The sequence below is a fragment of the Euprymna scolopes genome, chromosome 36 (genome assembly GCF_053919585.1).
Source record: "Euprymna scolopes isolate OS-2025 chromosome 36, ASM5391958v1, whole genome shotgun sequence".
NCBI lineage: Eukaryota > Metazoa > Mollusca > Cephalopoda > Sepiida > Sepiolidae > Euprymna > Euprymna scolopes.
The window spans coordinates 51205022-51225962 of record NC_136517.1 but is presented as its reverse complement, the minus strand read 5'-3'; the positions used below and the strand labels follow the sequence as shown (position 1 = coordinate 51225962).

General features: G+C 34.5%; 1 protein-coding gene across 1 annotated transcript in view; it reads left to right on the top strand.

Moving 5' to 3' along the window:
• Positions 1 to 20941, top strand: part of LOC145260238 (uncharacterized) — a 64292-nt gene that overhangs the window by 38022 nt on the left and 5329 nt on the right. Inside the window, exons 9-13 of the mRNA XM_080118065.1 lie at positions 368 to 550; positions 3671 to 3856; positions 4082 to 4270; positions 10779 to 10949; positions 13582 to 13773. Coding sequence (XP_079974191.1) covers positions 368 to 550; positions 3671 to 3856; positions 4082 to 4270; positions 10779 to 10949; positions 13582 to 13773 — 921 coding nt within the window. The remainder of the gene's footprint in view (positions 1 to 367; positions 551 to 3670; positions 3857 to 4081; positions 4271 to 10778; positions 10950 to 13581; positions 13774 to 20941) is intronic.

Here is a 20941-nt window from a genome sequence, read left to right as displayed (position 1 = left end):
ACGAAGGGAGAGCGATCACTATGACGAGCAGCGACACATTCTTCTCCAACCCCACCCCCACCACGCATGCCAGCACACTTGTTAAAACTGTCATTCGAAAACCGAAAAGGTTATTTTGAATAAACAAAATATTTTTATAACCAGCTGTGTGTGTGTGTGTTTTTATTATCGCCAACGAGTGTATAAATCGAGAGAATGACAAGGTTTGATTTTTAGAAATTAAATAAACTTTTAAAAAAATATTTGACGATTGGCAACAACGAATATATAACGCATCATTATTAGGAAAACTGTTCGAAAAAAAAATCACTAAGAAAACTATCAATTTTTATTTATCGAAATCTTTGACCTCTGTCTTTTTCCACAGCAAGTGAGCTGAACGTTGTTGGAGATTCGCTGTCTTTGCATGTTGGTGCAACGTGTGTTTATGATGGTCAGATGCGCAAACCCCGCCAGGTGTTTCCGTCGTCCGATGGTTGCAATACCTGTACATGTTCCGATGATGGTCGAATCCATTGCACAGATAAAGCGTGTCTTCGTAAATCGAAAGGTAAGCAACTGCCATTTGATTTTTTAAATAAAATTAAATGCATAAATGGCGTTAAGTGCGGACTATGGAAGCGGCAAGCCGAGTTAACATTCCGTCAAATGTATTGCATTTATTTATGTATAAATACCTTAAAAATGATTGAAGCAATAGCATTTAGTAATCTGTGTTCAAGGAATTTATTTTATCCGTCTCAGAATAGGTATTCTTCTACTACAACATATTCTCTGTCACACACGCACACACACACACACACACACACACACACACACACACACACACACACACACACACACACATATATATTATAATATAAAGCTGAATGTCTGTGTGTATGTGTGTGTGTGTGTGTGTGTGTGGTCACGAATAGGCTCCTATATGGTTGATTATTTTAAAAAACTGATTACATATAATGATAGAAGATGTATCGAGTCACAGGAATGGGTATGTTTGATCTGGCAGAACGGTGGTTAATTTAAATTGTGGGGTCTGCGTTCGCAACTGGTTCTCAAAGTATGGAAATAAAAAATTTAAAACTTAAAAAAAACATTTACAAGTGTTTTTGATATAGATGTACATAAGAATGTTTTAACTTAAATAGGGATGATATAAAAAAATTGTGGGGTCTGCGTTCGCGCCTGGCCTCCATGTAATGGAAATAGGCACAAACTTTAATAAAGACTTTTCATATCTATCTGCGTAAGTATACTTGGATAATTATGTTTCAGTTTGAAGAAATATGGTATAATAAAATTATGGGGTGTTCGTTCGCACCTGACCTCCATAGAATGGAAATATGTCACAAAATTTAACAAGTTTTTTTTTTTAATATAGATCCACAGAATATTGTGATAAGTGTTTCAGTGTGAACAGGTATGGTATAATAAATTATGGGGTTTATCTATTTTATTTTTACTTTCATCATATTTTGCTTTGGTTTTGATACACCCAAATTCGAAGCTATCTCTTTACTACCCTTCTTTTCATAACCTATCATACTTTCATAAATCAGAGTCCATTTTCTGTAGGTTGTTTTTGAACCCAGTCAACGACGGGCATTTTTGCTAGTATATATATAATATATATATATATATTGTTATTTTTTCAAGCGATACATACGGTTTATATTGGCTCCGGAGCTCATTTTTTTATTTACTTAGAAAGTCACCCTTTGGACGTATATAACATTTTTATTTATTTATTATTTTTAAAACAGTAATCTACGTACACGCGTGTTTCGAGGTCATTACCTCACGTCAGCGTAGTTCAACTGTTTCTAGGGATCGAACCTCAGACCATGTTTACCACAGTCCGGTGCCTTAACCGTTAGGCCATAATCCCTAGATTAATTATACTGTTTATTTTTATCGCTTATAAATTTAGATTTTGTTATATATATAGAAAGGGTATGAAATTATCAATCAAGTTCTCATAGAAAGAAACAGCAAAATCATATTTATATGTACGATCGTTTCGGAAACGATATCCTTTTATTAATTCGATACTTACAGATAAAATCATCGAGATATAAGTAGATATCCAAAATATTTTACTTTTTTCGCAATGTTTTATTTGAAAATATCGAATGAATAAAAAGACATCGTTTCCGAAACGATCGTACATATAAATATGATTTTGTTATGTGTTCTACTATGGTCAAGATTAAAGTGTAGTATCTGTTCTTCAGCTGCTGTACTTCCATTTCTTGTTCTCTTTCGGTGGAGGATCAGTCCTTCACGACTGAGACATTTTTTTTTATTTTTGTACCTTTTCTCCACGTTAAAAAACGACCCTGGTGTCTAACTCTGTCCCGTGGGGAGGCATACTAAATAGGTACTATGAGAACTTGATTAATAATTTCACACTTTTTCTATTTATATAGCTCTAGGTAATTGAGCTTGTCATAACTGCAATAATCAGAGCACAGCACCTTTAAATATATTTTACTGAGACTTTGATCTTTTAGACCCTGTCTTTTACACTTTATAATATATATATATATATATATATATATATATATATATATGTATGTGTGTGTGTGTGTGTGTGTGTGTGTGATTATATTAAAATTTATACATTCGTATGTACAAAATTTGAACCTAAATTAATTAACCTGTCATTGTGGAGCTTGGAACACAGCTGCTGAGGATAAGTAGTGATAATGTGTGATATAGTTACATTAATTTAATTCATGTTACGTTAATAAAATGGGATGAGTTATCGTGAAAATTCACATACCTCCAATGTTTGTATTAGAAATCAATTCACCGCTGTCCCGATCTGTCGCTAAGCTGTACTGTCGCTAATAATTCACAGATAACAAGTGAAACAGAGAGAGAAAGCAAAGCCCGGAAAAATCATGAATTACATAGAAAAAATGCGTGCATGAAAAGGTATGATTAAGATTTAAATATGAAAACGTAAAAGGACTAGTTTTAAAACTGTAAGGACAAGATATTCTAGTAAAAAATATAAATTTATAACTTAAAATATTCCATCCATAGCCCCAGAGTCCCTGGAGGGGCATAGGCCATCTACAACTTTTGTAGATGTTTTTGTAGGGAGGAGTTCTTTTTACACGGTGAGGGTGCTGACCCCACGCCCAACCTTCTCAGAATGTACATACAGCGCCTAGCTTTCCCAAATGGTCACCCATCTGGTACTGACCAGGCTCAACTTCGGTAATCTGGCGAGAACCGGTGTGTCAACGTGATTGTGCCGTCCAACTTAAAATATTGCAGTGTTAATAAAGAATTGATTATATAATGTTAATTGAATTTTGAAAATTTTTTTAATGCTGCAATATTTTAAGTTATAAATTTATTATATTTTTAATAGAATATCTTGCCTTTTTCTTTCCCAATTTTAATAACTAGGCTATTTACTTTTCCATGTTTAAATGTTAACGATATTACTGTTCAGGCTCGCATTTTCCTATAAACGAGTCTTTATTTTTAATATATATATATATATATATATATATATATATATATATATATAGAGAGAGAGAGAGAGAGAGAGAGAAAGAGAAATAGAGAGAGTGTGTATGTATGTGTTTTCTATTGGTTTTAATAAGTAGGCACATGATCTTAGAACTTTATTTGCTAAATTTAATTCACATAGGAAAAGCTCAGTTGACAGTTAAAACGACCACGCCCAGCCGCGCCCCTGTTCTGAAAAAGTGTTCCTACAATCGACAGACCTACAGAGTTGGAGAGACTTTCCAGTCGAGTGACGGCTGCAACTTGTGTAAATGCTCACACAGCGGTGAAGTGAAGTGTGGCCGGAAGTCATGCCTACCACGCAACGGTGAGTGAGGAACCATTTTAAGTGTTTTATGCTAAGTTTCAGGTGGAACGGTTTCTTGAACTTTATCTTTTATTTCCCACTTTTTAATAAAGGAACTGTACGCATTTCATAAGCTTTTTCGGAAGTTGCTGAAAAAGAATCGAGAAACGAGTCGTGGATAAGCAACCCAACTAATAATTGTTATTCCTTTATTTCTGAAATGTTTTGCTTGTTTTGTTGTTTCAGAGGAAGCTTCGAGGGGTGTTGCCATGTCGTTGTCAGGCAAAGTTGGCGTCACGTGTTTATATGATGGTCACGTGTACCAACCGGAGCACGTGTTTCCGTCTAAAGATGGATGCAACACCTGCACTTGTTCAGAGAACGGAAAGACCCATTGCACAGAGACTAAATGTAGAGACGAGAAACCATTAAAAGGTAAAAATAAAAAAATAAATAAATTAATGTCTTTATGTATCATTTGCATTGTTTGGCCATCTGTTATCATCTTATTGTTAATCTTATGTGTTTCGGCCAATGTCACTTCCGACCTTCTTCAGGTGTATCTTGACCTTTGCTCATATTGATGAAAGAATGTTTTTTATTTTTTCCAACGAACCATAGTTGTTAGAATTCAAAATGCATGATGCGTTTATGGAACGAAAAGGTCGTCGAGTCATTTTCATGTTCGTATTAATTCGTGCGCATACTGATTTATTATAATGTTATACCGTTGTACACGTTCACACACGGGACCCACACGCTGTGTTGGATATTTTGGCAGTTAATAAAATGTGCAGCTTGTTTTCGCCCTGTGACCCTGTCGCTTCCGGAAGAGAGGTATTCGATGGATTGCACACACGCAGATCGATCCCATGCAAGGAATGCAAGGCTTTCCACCATTGTCCATACTTTGAGCATAAATACTGGTCAAAAGATGAGAACAATAGACAATTGGAAATATGTAACATTTCAAGGTAAAATAATGTTTATATAAATCGACATAACATAAAACGAGGACAAGCTGACATATTTTTTTCGCCGCCAAAATATGCAATCTACATCGCAAGGAACATGGGGAAAGTAATAACTTCACTCCTTCTTTTTCTAACAACGACATTTATTTCCTCATTTTCTCGCCACGTGTGACTTCTCGTTACGGCTGTGACATCTCTCACGTGATTTTTTTTCTCTAACGTGCACTATCTCCTTTTTATAGTATTTTGCTTTCTCCTTACAGTGACGTCATTTCGCACACGACTCGGTATTTGCATATAGCCGTAATTCGCTCTCTGTTATAATGTTTCTAAAGCCGAATCAATACGAAATTCGAACCCGAATTAATACGAAAATGGAAACAACTTACCGCTCTTTCCGTATGACAAACTGTTGTGTTCGGAGAAATGGGTTGTCGGAATCATGGGATATTTGAATGAAAAAAGTAAACAAGCTCATTTTAGGTCAAATACTATTTAACAAAAACAAATTATATTTACAGTAAGATATGCACTTGTTAATGCAGCCGCCATCTTGTCAATCCTCCCTGGAACTCTCTAGTCTTTTTCTTTTGATCTATATAAGGGCAATAACTCTTTTGGTCGCTATAACACAAACATATCACAAATTTTGAACTCTAAAAACTATGGTTCGTAGGAAAAACTAACACAAACAACTCGACTACCATTCACCAATAAGAGCCAATGTCAATATACACCTGCATAAGGTCGGAGATTACATCGGCAGAAACCTTGTGAGAATAAGAAACAAGATGAGAACGATAGTCCTAACAAGCAATAAATACATATTATCAATCGTCATCTCAAAAAATTCAAAATCATAATTCCATGATTACTTAACCTCGAATTGAAAATTATTTTCTAAGCTTACGTGGAAATTTTCATATTTTAACACTAATTTTGCACATCCAAGTTCAATGTCGCTATGCTACAAACAGAGGTTGTAAACGATTAATTAAAACCTATTAATTGGATATCTGGTACTATTTAGACTAACCCATAGCTGGAGGGTATTCGGAGTATTTCTGTATTTTCTAAAGGTGTGGGCTCAAAATTAACATTATGGATACGTCTCGATTTAAAACTGATTAACCAATCATTGCATGCACCAGCAACAGTTAAACCACTATCACACTATACATTTTATGTAAAAAAAATAGATGTTTCCATCCGCCGTTGCCCGGCATTCATTAATGTCATTTTAGCATAAATTTTTATTTGGTTACAGATTTTTAAATATATACAAAAAAAAAAAAGAAAGAAAATTGTAGCTTTTTTATTTCAATAATCATATCAATAAAATTTATAACAAAAGTAAAGTCAATGAATAATAGTGTGTCTAAGTAAGGTATAAGCGAGAAACACACATACACAGAAACACGTGAACTGTTCACAAAATTTTATAATGCAGTGAAAACAAAGAAGAGAAGAGGGCATGCGCAAGTAATCTTTGCAAATTAAAAGGCGAGCTATCTCCTTTACATAATTTTAGATATTGAAAATTGTTGCAATCGTAACGATCTTTCTAGCCGGATTTATCTTCTTTTTTTTCACACACACTGAAGCAGAATGCATCTTGGTATTTTAAATAGCATGTTGGAAGCAAAAACAACACAAGGTAATTAGAATCAAATATCGAAGTCTCAAATTTTATGCTCTTTAGGTCTAAATTTTATAATCCAACTGACTTTAGTTTATATATTAGATTGAAAATATAAATAACGGACATTTTCGAAATATAAGTAATCTATATCTATATATTACTATCTAAATATATATTAAAATCATACCTTTTTCTATTCACCTGATAGTAGATGTTGTTATTTTCTTTTCTTTTTTTAACTGTAGATGGTATTTATTCCGAGGGATGTTTAGAGAGTATCTCTCATCCTAAGTGGTAGAAACGTATATCCACTCTCTATGCTGTCAACTGTAAAGCGGCTGTTCTGTTATTTTTTCATTATTCAAACGCTGTTTTAAGTTTAAATTACGTTAACTGTTAAGGGGAGGTAATTCTATTTTTCTATAGATTTTCTTATCTAGAGGAAGTAATTCTATATTCCTGTTTGAATTTCTTGGTTTAATTTGATTTCTTGTTTTCTCTATTTAAAAATTATTAAAACAAACTTCTTAGTATAGTTAGTCATGGATATGTGAGCTATTGAATAAAGATTAATTAATTTGCATATTTTTCCAAAAATAAACTTTCATTAATTAATTATTCATTTTTATAGTTTCTTATTAGATAATTAGTTTCATTTAACTATTAAGCTCATTTCTATTTATGCATAGTTTCTACATTTTTCATAATTGTGTAGCATTTAGGATAAAATTTCCAGCACACACACACACACACACACACACACACACACACACACACACATATATATATATATATATATATATATATATATATATATTTGTAGTCATCGACATACAGTCCTGTTTCGTTGTATCACAACTCATAAGTGCCGCTAGACTAGCACCTCTCCCAAGCCAAGGATTCAACCTAGAACCGTCGTGTTGACAGTCGGCAGTTCGGCCACGGAAGCGATGCCCGCAAATAACCCGTCCAAATGTCTATTTAAATAAACATTCGTCTGCCACTTGTACAGTGCTCAAACCGCTTGTTTGTAAACAAACCACGAGCTTCGAATTTTTCAGCCAATTAAGTAGCGAGTGAGATTATTTATGACAGTGCTCAGCCCAAAGAGAGGGGCTTTAAAATATATTTGTAGTCATCGACATACAGTCCTGTTTCAATCATACTTGCTGCCAAGATATATATATATATATATATATATATATATATATATATATATATATATATAGAGAGAGAGAGAGAGAGAGAGAGAGAGAGAGACTCTGTGTGTGTGGAAAGTAACTACTAAACTCCTCTCTGAAGTTTAGTCATACAGACTTAAAACTTGATACATAGGGGATTTGGACCTGTTGAATAATTTCAATTTTGTTGTTAGTCCGTAAAAATAGCTACTAAAGGACCAAAATTGAAAAAAAAAGAACAGTTGACCTTAGCAGGGTAAGTCGAATAAAACTGTTACTTTTGCGCATGCGTAAACTTAAACAATCATGCTCAATGGCGATTATTTTTCAACCTTTCGTATCTATCTGTCAGTATCTCAGACGGTATTAATGCTGGAGAGATTAACAATCAAGGCTGGATCGCTAAACGTTTTGATTTCGATTCTAGCGGATTGCACCCAAGTCATATTGTGTAATAACTAGGGCTAGGACAACAGCATATTCTTTTCATTGTTTTGACTCTCGAGTGTGTATCCGTGTATATCTTATATGCTTTTATATAGAGAGATGTGTTTCTCAGTTGATTAACTCTGTCAGATATATACTCGAGAGTCAAAACAATGAAAATAATATGCTGTTGTCATAGCCCTAGTGATCATTTATGAAATAATTACTATATATTGAATAATAATCAATAGCGAATTGACTGTATAATAACAAATACGAAATCAGCATGAATTAAAATACAATACAGGGTGTGGCCGAAATGCATCCCCCATTTTGACATGCGATCATCCCTGTCACATTCGTGCAGTTTCTGAGCAATCATTAATTTGTATGGATGGAACTGTATATCAGTGTGTAGAATTCTTCTGGCTGTTCGATCAAACAACCCCAAGGCCAAAGTATGTTTGCGAGTTGAACGTGTAGGAGACTGAGCAACATTAAGTTTTACAGCTCGAATACTGTCTGGCATTCGAGCGCTTCGAGGCCCTCCAGGTGACTTTCTTTTAAGTGCCAGATCTCTAGCTCTGAGGTTTGCATGAAATGGCTGTATTGAGTTTCTATCTGGAACATCATCATGCTGTCTTAACTTGTAATGAACTCGGAGATATATGTGTTGCAGTTACTGATTGACCATTATTCAAAAACATTTCTACAGTAAACGCACGACATAAACCAGTCCAAACCATATTGCTTGATGAAGGTATCTGAAAAAAAAAATGGCTAAATGAAAACATCATTAGCACTTGTATAAGTTCATGAGCAACATATAGTTGAAAGTTTAAAATGTGGGATGCATTTTAGCTGCACTCTGTATTTATGCGTATTTTACGATCGGGCAACGCCGAGAGGCCTGCTAGTTTCCCATATAATTTAAAATAACTTATAGAGTCCAGCATAAGCCAGTCACTAAGGGACCACAATGGAAATAATTTGTTCGAAATGGAGGACTGAAAGTTCTAAAATTTACTTGAAGTGATTTCTACTAAATTATCAGTTGAAGTCGTTGCGTATTGTACTCAGCTGCTAGAGGCTATGGTCAGTCTGTAGACACCCAAACAATTAGTGATGGATGCATCATGATCATTGATTTTTGAATAATCACATCTTATTGAGCAGCAGACGATGCGAGTGACCTAATTGTGACGTGCAGCATCAACGGAATTTAAATCTTATCTTTTGAGGAGTTTGTCACTCCAGTATCAAGTAAAAGATATGTTGGCTATTGAGCCGGAGCGACACCGATAAAATCAGAGATGTTCACAAACGCACATTGCAAATGAATTTTTTATGTAGATTCTTGTGGCCTATGAAAAAAAAATGACCGGAATTGTAATTATCATCGAAAACAAAGAAACGCTTACATTCCAGATTGGGAAGTTAGAATTGCACTACGCAAATAAAGAAAGGAACAATTAAATATTTTTTTATATTTACATTTCTAGAATGTTGGTTAATGTTTATTTAAGACAGTTGCATAGTTAACATACATAACAAGTAAGAGAGCGGGAGGAAGATAAAAGACCGAGTTGTCCAGCGCAGCGTGATTGACAATTCTCTGCCGTCGCTTGCCATACACACACACACGCGCGCGTGCACACATTCTTACAGCTAAACGCAGTTGTTATTGTTATGTTTTTCTTTCTCTCTTGCGGATGGTCATAATTATATTGTGAATAAACTTGTATGTTGACGAAATTCGTCTGCGTTGATTTTTAGAACAACGACAAAAAAATTATCAGGTGTATATATAATTTCAGTTATTTTATGGGACACAATAATGTAAATCAAAAATCCATCTGTAATGTGCGTGTGTGCACCCTCCAATTTTATCGGCTCGATATTCAGCAGATGTACCATAGTCGATTTCGTCCTGATAGAAAAAAGCATCATTTTTTGTCATAATTTCAACTCCATGCAGCAGCCTATTATAACATCGATGCACACAACACCGAGGTTTGAAGTCCCATCAGACAAATATTCAGATGGTGTATAGACGTGCACATATTCTCTCTACATGGCTATTAAAGTTATTTATTTCCGGTGATAAAATTCATTTGATTTGATTACAAAGAAGAGAAAACAACTAAAATTAATTTTTTAAAAGACTTGATGTCGAATGTTTCTGAATTTATTAAATAACGATGTATTTTGCGTATTATTTAAATTCTTCCGATTGCTGTTTTCGGCTTGAGTATCATTTTTACAACGTTTTAAACAAGGTAACCTTCGACCTCTTTCTTCTTGTCTAACTCGAGAATCATTGCGGACCCATGGCGTAACTGATAAAGTACTTGGTAAATTCAGGTGACTCACTTCTGGGGGATGAAGATCCAATTCTCAGTATGGATGGTACTCAGAATACAATTACTTAAGACTTCTACCCCATCATGGCTGACGAATAAATGGTTATATTCGAAATTTCGTGCAGACTCCTGAGTTCGACAGAAACATTTCTGAGTTCGACAAGATACACGAAGAAGGTTGGAGGTTACATCGACCCGAACGTTGTGAAAGTAACATTCAGAATGAGAGAAAAAAAAACTAATACAAAAGAATATAAAATGTTTCATTACTGCATTAGCAAGACAGTTTGAAATCATCAATACTGTCGCAAAATGGATTCTTTAAAAATAAACGCCAACTTCCTTTTATACCCGAAGAAAAACTTCTACAAGATGGAACTTCGCCAAGTTGCATTTTTGACGGGAAACAGTACCGAATGGGCGACACCTTTGATGTACCCGATGATTGCAACGTATGTGGTTGCTCGGACCAAGGAACCATTCTTTGTACAAACCGGACATGTCATCCTGGCATTCTGCAGAGCAGGGGTAAGCATTTTCATAAAAGATAAATAATACATGATTCCGCCCTTCTCCTCAATGCCATCAATGGAATCGTTCATGAAATTCACAATCCTTTCTCCGATACAATCATATTTGGTGCACATTAACTTCAGTTTATTCCTCACTTGCGACAAAGGTCTAGTCATGAATATTCTAGCAGCCTTTGCGTTATCACCGCCCCCATGATATGCGGGGGCACATTGGTAATCGTCTTATCAGTATGAGATATGATTCTGAACTTAGTAAACCGTAACTTGACCCTCAGATTTTTTACAAGACGTGTTATCTCAATCGTAACGTCTATCAGAACACTTAGTCCTTTTGATAGGGCCAAGGTGAAGTATCTGTTTTGATATTGCACTACATGTTTACTGTCATCGATCATTGAAGGAGAAATTTTTTTAAACCGAGGAAAATTTTATTTTTGTCGCAATCCAGAGCAGCTTTTCTTGAAGAACTGATTTTCCCTACATTTAAAAGCAACGACCTCGTATCTATCTGCATCATCTCTTAAACGCAAGACAATAGAAAGAGACGTTGCGAGTTAGTCTCTGCTTTATTGTTATTTTCATGGCAAGTGCTCGTCTGAGCTTCAATCTATGACCTCCCCTCTCCAAACTTTCACAAAAAGACTCGTCTAACCAAAACCACTATCAATAATTTCCCACACTCTTTATCTGTGCCTAAACCTAGATGTAGATTCCACGAACAAAGCTTCTTTCTCAGAACTGTACGCCTGTGGAACTCTCTTCCGTTTGGCTGCTTTCCAGCTGACTACAATCTGATTGTCTTCAAGTCCAACGTAAACAAGTTCTTGATGAACCATCCCCCTAAGTAATCCAATTTACAAAATTTCCACTACTTATGTTTACTGCGCTATAATCACATTGACTAATATATATCCATTAACCTTTATCCTCGAGTGGCCTCCGGGCCTTGATAAGTAGTGATTCCTTTGTAAAAAAAAAGAATCATTAATCGATTTCTTGACAACCCATATCGAGAAATCGCTAAAAGAAGAATGTGTTAGAGTTATTTACAATTCTGAACACCGTAGCAAAGTGTGCTTATTTTTGGCCAGCAATATAACAAAAACTGTTGAATATTCATGACACAGACTTGGTGGACAAGTCAAGCATAGGCTGAAATTTATTTGTATCCAATATCGTTGTATTGCAGAAATGCCTTGATGAAGGTGTTCATTGGTGGTATTTTTTTTATATTTACTCTTTATAATTTTCTACTTGGAAACATTGCCCTGTTGTACCACCATACCGGCGCTGGCGGCTCATATCTCCTTCGCCATCTGAAGTATAATCGTCCAGGTTTTCTCCTCTTGTCAGCACTACATGGCACGTACTAATTATTTGTTACGTAGTAAAAGTTCGTCCGCTACGTTACACCGCCCGATTGGCAAATTCTCTTTACAGATAAATGTGTTCATACTTAATATGAGATGCCTCCATCCATTTTACGTGTTTAGAGATAAAAACTGACATTGTCTGTTGTATGGACATGTGCAAACGCATCTAAAATTTGCTCAACTTCAAATTAAAAAGAAAATCAGTTTCAGTAAAAAAAATAGCAAATGTTTAAATTCTAAAAATAACTATCCCTGTAAGTAATAGATTTGCAGTTTAAAAGTATCTCAGCTAAAAGCAATATAGTTTTGAGTGACATAACGGCTGTTATTTTGGCATTTAGCTGCAACTTTTTCTTTAATTCATTCGCAAACTTTTAGTAAGTTTAAGATTTTCTTTTCGATCAGAGGTTAATATGCTTAATGTTAATTTAAGCTTAAATTTTGTAACTTTGCGATGGGGGAAATTCACTAATCCCCGCAGATCATGATATTGTCTTCTTAGTCGATGAAATAACTTTTTGTCTCTTTGAACTAGTTGTTGATATTTAGTTGAAAAGATGTTCATAGTGGCGATGTAGAAGTCGTAAATATGTCGATATTTTATTCCCTTTTTTTTTTAAATTTGTGGCTGGAATAAGAAAACACAATTAAAAAAGAACAACAAATAACTCCATTAATTTCTATAAGAGTTGTCTTCATCCGCGTTTGATCAATTCGGTGTCTACTTCATAAAAGAGAGTAACTAGTTTTGTAACTATAGCGTTATATTTTTTTCATTTTAAATATTGTACTTCCGAATGTAGTTTCCCATTCTCTGCTTGATTTTTCTTTTATCTTGCGTGAAATTGTTTGTGTACTAACGTTGCCTTTACACACCGACATCTAAATAGTGCTATGATGTGTAGTTCTACATTTTTAATTTGAATTTAAACATTTTTAATTAGAATTTACATAATTAATTTGAATTTAAACATTTTACCTTTAACTTGACAAACTTTTATTTGATATATATAATTTTTAATTGGGTCTTTATAATTTTAAACTTGTAATTTCTAATTCGAAATAGAGTATTTCGTTTTAAATTGACGATTTTCAATTTGAAGGTGAGCATTATTAATGTGAAGTTTTATTACAAACTGTGAACTTTGGCAGTAAAATGCTATACTTTGAAAATGTCTTCATTTTATTTTCATTTTTTTTCTGTTTTTTTTTTCCACTAATTTTCTAATAAAAAATGATTTTATCCTTCTTCAGATTCACGACGAGTGACAAAGGTCACAACCCCAAAACCGAAGATTTCTCGACCAAAGAAAAAAACCTGCCGATATAATGGTCATTCGTATGTTTCCGGTCGGATTTTTAAAGCGACAGACGGCTGCAACATGTGTGGTTGCCTGAAGAATGGAAAGATTCATTGTACAAAGAATATTTGTGATTCTAAAATCGGTGCGTCATTTTTTCTACACCCTCCTAAATTATTCCCCCCGGTCGTCATTTTTTTTATTACTGAATAGGTATATATATATATATATATATATATATATATATATATATATATATATATATATATATATGTGTGTGTGTGTGTGTGTGTGTGTGTGTGTGTGTGTGTGTGTGTGTGTTAACTTGTTTAGTAATAAATATATATATATATAATAAAAATATAAAATAAAATATTGAATATATATATATATATATATAATATTGAATATGCATATATAAAATATTGCATATAAAAATAAACTCATGCACGGGCGATTACTTGGTCCCATTCTTAGTAATTGGAGAGTAAGCTCCCTTTAATTCTTTCTCTTCTGTTTAATTTTTATATACTCATGAGTAGGGCTATGACAACAGCATATTCTTTTCATTGTTTTGACTCTCGCGTATATGTCTGACACAGTTAGACACGGTTAATCAACCGAGAAGCACATCATTCTATATAAAAGCATATAAGATTTTAACGGATACAAATTCGAGAATCAAAACAATGAAAAGAATATGCATAGCCCTAGTTATGAGTTATCAAGACCAACTTCTTTTATGTGGACAAGGGTTTCAGGTAAGAGAAACGATCAGCCGCTTTCTCTACAATATTGCAAAATTTATTTATTTATGTAATGATCTGAATGTATGAAGATGTTTGCATCGTTTAAAAATTGATAGCTTAGCGTTATATTAATGTTGAATTTATCTTAAAGTTCTTAGAAAAAATGAATTGTTTTTACTCAAAGAAACCTGAGTAAAATTAACGAAACGAATATCGGATGTTTTTACTGAAACAATACTCAACAATTTTATCTAATGTATTACAACACAATTAACAATTTCCAATGCTAATAAACAAAACGAATTCATTGGATAATTTTATCTGTTGATTATCTATATATATAAAAGCGAAAATGTATGTATGTGTGTATGTTTGTGTATCTGCTAAAAACTTTCGACAGACACGACGAAAATTCACAAACTAGCTATCATATCGAAGCCCTATCCTTCGTTCGAAAAATATCGAAAAATTGGTCCAAAATATTCATTTTTTCACCCCGACATCGACAAATTTCGACAGGGGGGGTCAACAAAAACGGTCTTCTCGTGACGACGAGCGGTTCTACGCATGCGCCATGACCTGATTTACTTTAAATAGTTGATAAACTGGACCCTTTTCATACGTCGCGTTAGGTCAGTTTATTAGCGCGTTGGTTCGTTATCTAAACGTTTTGGGTTCGAATCGTGGTGTGAGATGTCTTTTTTTTTCGATTTTTTAAATTTAAATATTGAACCAGTGTTATTTAAGCCATTTTTTACGTAACGATCGTTTTCTGTTTTTTTTTTTTTTACTTCGCTTACTCACCCCGACCACACACCAAAAACACCCGGGTACCCACCGATTTTTTAAATTTTAATATCGAAACAGGCTTATTTAAGCTATTTTTCACGTGTTCGTTTTTCTGTTTTCATCGTTCGTTTGTCTTACGTTAGTTTTTTTGTGTGTGTTTTTTCCCGCTTAAGTGTTAAGGTTGTTTTCTTTTTTTACTTCGCTTATAACAAACAAACCTACGTCGTCGTCGTCGTCGTCGTCGTCGTCGTCGTCGTCGTCGTCGTCGTCGTCGTCGTCGTCGTCGTCGTCGTGGTAACGCTCGACGACTTCCGGGCGCGCACCTGTCAATTTGGTTCTTACTTAAATAAATTCAAAAACATCATTCTGGCTGGCCGATTGTATTTTCAAACTTCGCCTCGGAGCTTCGGGTTCGATCCTACCCCGGGTTCTTTTTTATTTAACACCACACACACCTACAAACACCCGGGCAACACCGGGTACCCCCGCTAGTTCAATATAAATGAACGGTAAATCCCTTAAAGTGTTTATTACTGGAACAATTATCTGGCCGGATATAATATGTAATCGATGATGCATGCAAAGAAAACATTTCCTGACTGACTCCGTAGAACGAAATATGGAGATGCGATGCTATAACGGTCTAAACTCGAAGAACACGACATACGTGTGTGCATGTGTGTGTGTGCGTGTGTGTGTGTGTGTGAGAGAGAGAGAGAGAGAGAGAAAGATAGAGAGGGAGAGAGAGAGTGTGTGTGTATGCTAAAATTGTTTTATAATTCAAGACATTTTATATAAAATATCTTGTCTTATTGTCGAAGTTTGTCATTGTTAGTCATTAATCAAATAAAATCAATATTTAATTCGGCCTAACCAATTTATTTTTCTCTTTGGATCATTTTTTGTTTCAATTAGTTTGTTTCAAATAGTGCTTATTTTAGTTTAGAACTTTTAGCACGAGATTTTTGGTTCACCGACTTAATCGGATTTGGACCTCAGAATTCATCCTCGTCCGTTCGTTCCCACAATTCTCAATAACTACTCATCACATCTAAAATTTTGCACGAAGTTGCAACTACTCAAAGGAGGAAATGTAATATTCTCAGATTTTTGATAAAAATTCTGGTTGCGTCACAAGGAGGTTAAAAGGAGTCAAAATGGCCCAAAGTAGCATTTTTTCGGGACATAGAATCTTTTTCTACCGTTGGATTTTGCTGAAAATTATCAAAAAGCAAGACTACATGGACATACATCCAGAAACATAATATTTGACCCTGTAAAAATTCTGGTTGCGTCCCCAGGGGATCAAAAAAAGGGGGTCAAAATGGCAAAAAATAGCAATTTCCGGGATATAGAATTTTTTTCCGACCATTAGATATTGCTGAAAATTACCCAAAATCAAGACCACATACATATGGAAACGTAATATTTGAACCTGGGAAAGTTCTGGGGCTTGAGCCCCAAGGTGTTTTAGGGGTGAAAAACACACCTTTTGGGGCTAATTTTCATTTTTCTCCTAAAATTCAATGTATCAGTCGGGGGACCATATGATTTTTGGCTTGTTTCTATACAAACATTAATATGTGCAGCTACTTATGTTATTAATAAAAATAAATAACGTTTTCTCTGCTTGTTTTTTTTTTTTGTTGCTGTTTTTGTGAGATAAACATTCATAGTTTTATCTATCGGTACGAGTTCGAGCCTGCTTTCCTACTACCACTTTTTTTTTTTTTTTTGCTCAACACACACTTCCAACTTCCAAACACCCGGGCAACGCCGGGCACCCATGCTGGTATATATATATATATATATATATATATATATATATATATATATATATATATATATATATACCAGCATGTATTTACATTAAGAGTTTAAATGAGATTGCTGATGCCCACAGAGGCATAGATAAACAAAGAAGGTCCTATATTTTAAAGATACGTTCATTCAATCTGCGTGTTTATTGATGAAAGTACTATTCAAAACTGAAGCGTGATAGGTCGATTAACGACGGACTAACGGACAGATGTGTTCTTTGAAAGAAATGGTTGAACGAATTTAACGAACAACTATAATTATTATGTGTGACCATTCAAACAATGATGTGATCATTGTATTTAAAACTTAAGCTTAACAGACCAACGCATAGACTTAGTAACCGACAGACAGAGCCTTTAATCAAGATTTGTGGAGACATGTAATAAATCAAATATAAAGAGAAAAACTAATTTCTGTTGTAACCAAAGAATGACAATAAAAGATGATTGCATCCTCTTTTTCATACATGTTTGGACTAGCCGACTATTTTATAGCGTATATTATTTCTCTCTCTCTCTCTCTCTCTCTCTCTCTATATATATATATATATATATATATATATATATATATATATATATATGCATATATTATATATACATATTATATATATTATATATATGTTATATATATATATTATATATATGTTATATATATCATATATATATGTTATATATATATGTTATATATATATATATATATATATATATATATATATATATATATATAAACCGAACGTCTGTGTGTGTGTGTCTGGTCATGAATAGGCTCCTATATGGTTGACTATTATAGAAAACTGATCACATATAATAATAGAAGATGTATCGAGACACGGGAATGGGTATGTTTGATCTAGCATAATGATGATTCATTAAAATCGTGGGGTCTGCATACGCGCCTGGTCCACAAAGTATGAAAATGAAAAATTAAAAAATTAAAAAATACGTTTACAAGTGGTTTTGATATACGATAATTGAACTCCCTCGTCATAAACTTTCATTTTCGAAATTGACCAGAGCTGAGATCTGAAGAAGAACGTGGTTATATCATGGGATTATCTCCAATTATGCATAGAGATACAAGGAAGGCTGTCGTAGTCTTGACATAATGGGATGGAACATTGTCGTGCATGAATTTGTTGGTGGCGATGCGACAATGAAAGGTTATCAAGTGCTCATTTAAAAATACAATATAAGAATGGCTTTTCAGTCTGACATCTTGTGCCACTCAAAAAAGTTCTATTAGTTCATCACAGATTATTCAAGTTATTCCAGCCCAACACATGACACCCCCACCTCCCTGTTATTTATTTTTTTAATAACATTTTCACCCCCAAACAAGGCACATCGCCACTTTGATGTAGGGGGCTACAATCAGGGGCATAAGTTATAGGGGTACTATGTAGGGAGTTGGGCAGCAAGATGTCGGTTCACGTTACACTTGAATTTATGCATGTCAGTACAGTTGGGGAAGCAGGGTCCCGGAAGGGAGTTCCAAATTCTAGCGGTTCTGGGGAAGAAACTACTGGAGTAGAAGGCTCTCTTACATCTAGGGATCTATATTGTGAAAGCGTGGGATTTAGCTGCTTTTCGGGTATGTCGGGGTATTTACGTCGAGGGGGTACAAGTGCTTGCAGTTCGTCAAAGCATTCACCGTTAAAGTACTTGTAGAACAGGCAGAGGGATGCAACATTTCGTCGATCGGACAGAGGCTGAAGCTTAGATGACAATTCAAGACCTATTAGGTTGGCGACTCTCTTTTGGACCTTGTCCAGGAGCGATAGACTAGTAGCAGATGCACCAGCCCAAATATGACAACAATACTCCATACATGGGCGAATGGTGGTCTTATAGAGGTACAGGATACTTTCGGGCAATAGTAGCTTTCTAGCACGGTAGAGAGAACCTACCTTCTTCGCAGCGGTCCTGGCAATACTCTCAATGTAATTGTTCCAACTCATGTTTCCTGTGAACGTAAGGCCGAGGAGTTTAAAAGATGTACTTTCAGATAAAGGGTCTTTGGCCATTGCTATTGGTGGTAGAGAAGGTTTCTTGTAATTATTGAAGGAAACAAGTTTAGTCTTGGCAGCATTAAATGTGACCATCAATTTTTGTCCCCATTCCACTACAGATTGGTATTGTATATGACCTTGAACTATATCCGATGGTGAGCTCCCAGCTCGTGGGTTTTGGGGAATGTGGAGCCACCCTTTAATTGCCATTGCTCCCAGGTCTACTTTGACCGGGAGTGGTAGTGCCTGTTAGGGTTCCAACTATAGGTTAAATAGAAACCGACTTTCCAAAATACAAATATATTCTATTAAAAAAAATTCTTCAAAATCACCGGATTCGGCATTAAATAACCTGGAAAGGGTTGATATGCCGTAGAACAAAAACAACCAACCAACCACTACAGATTGGAGGTCATCCTCTAGTGTTTCTGCCGTTTCTTTAGATATGTGTTAGCGACGGTATTGATGATGAGTAGGAGCTCTAAGAAGACTTATCTATTTGGTATTATTTGAATTTGTAGAACTGCTGATCTCTCTGTCGATGTAACTTCCGACTTTCTTCATGTGCATCGAAAATTTTTCTGTCGAACTCGGGAATAGCTACGAAATTTCGAATGAGAACACTAGTCCTAATAATCTTAATAATACATATATAGTTATGCATATATGTGTGTATGCGTGTTTATGTATGTATGTATGTATGTATGTATTGTGTGAATGTGTATAAAACAGCGTTATTGCTAAACACCTTAATAACCAACAAGCTTATTCCGCTCTCATTTTCAAAAAAACACGGTTATTATTGAACATACCACTGGCAAGTATAAACTTCCTATACTATAAACACTGCTAACTGAAGCAAAGAAACCAAATATTTTCTAAATAATTTCAATAATATGCATAATATGCACACACACACATATATATAATAAATACACATATATTATATATATTATATATATATACATATAAATAAAATATATATAAATATATCGAACTGCTATATCGATATATATCTATCTATATATCGATATATATATATATATATATATATATATATATATATATATATATATATACCTTTTATTTTTTATTACCGTATCTTTCTATTAAGTTACATTATTATTTCAGCTACCCATTTCTATAAAAGTCCGAGGAAGCTACAGACGGCAAAAAAAAAAAAAAAACGGCCGGGTAGCTGAAACAATAATGTAACTTAACAGAAAGATACGGTAATAAAAAATAAAACGCATATTTGCTCTACAACAGTATTGAGCATTTTCTTCAGGTTTTTATTACTTACCATTTCTACTATATATATATATATATATATATATTATATATATATCGAACTGCTTCTTTTACGGTTCCAACTCCGGAATATAGTAGACTACTCTTGGACATGGTTGGTTGAAGGGTCTCACTGATCCGTCTCTGTTCTTATTTTTGTTTATTTGTTGTTGTTTTTCTTTGTTTCAGTGTATTTTTTATTATCCAACTTCCTCTGCTGCGTATGCTGACGGGGCTGTTCAAACATTTTCTGACGGGTAGAGTGCATTGACTTCTCAGTTTCCACCTTTTAACATTGTCACATCTACCCGCGATGAGATGAAGATAAATATCTGCTATGAATATGTATGTGTGTGTATGTGTGCATATGTGTCTATATGTGTGTGTTCTATGTGCGTGCACACACGATTTCGTCTGTTTACGTATGTGTGTGCATATGGTCACTTCCGACTTCAGATAGAAAGATAGAGAGAGACAGAAAAACAGGGAGACAGACAGGCAGACAGACAGAAGAAAATAAAATGGTAAATCCAAACTTATTACAGTTTTTTTTTTTTTTTTTTTACAAGGTGATCACCACTTATCAAGGCCCGGAAGCCACTCGGAGATAAGGGTTATTGCGTGTGCAGTACGTTAGCATTGGAGATTTGATAAAG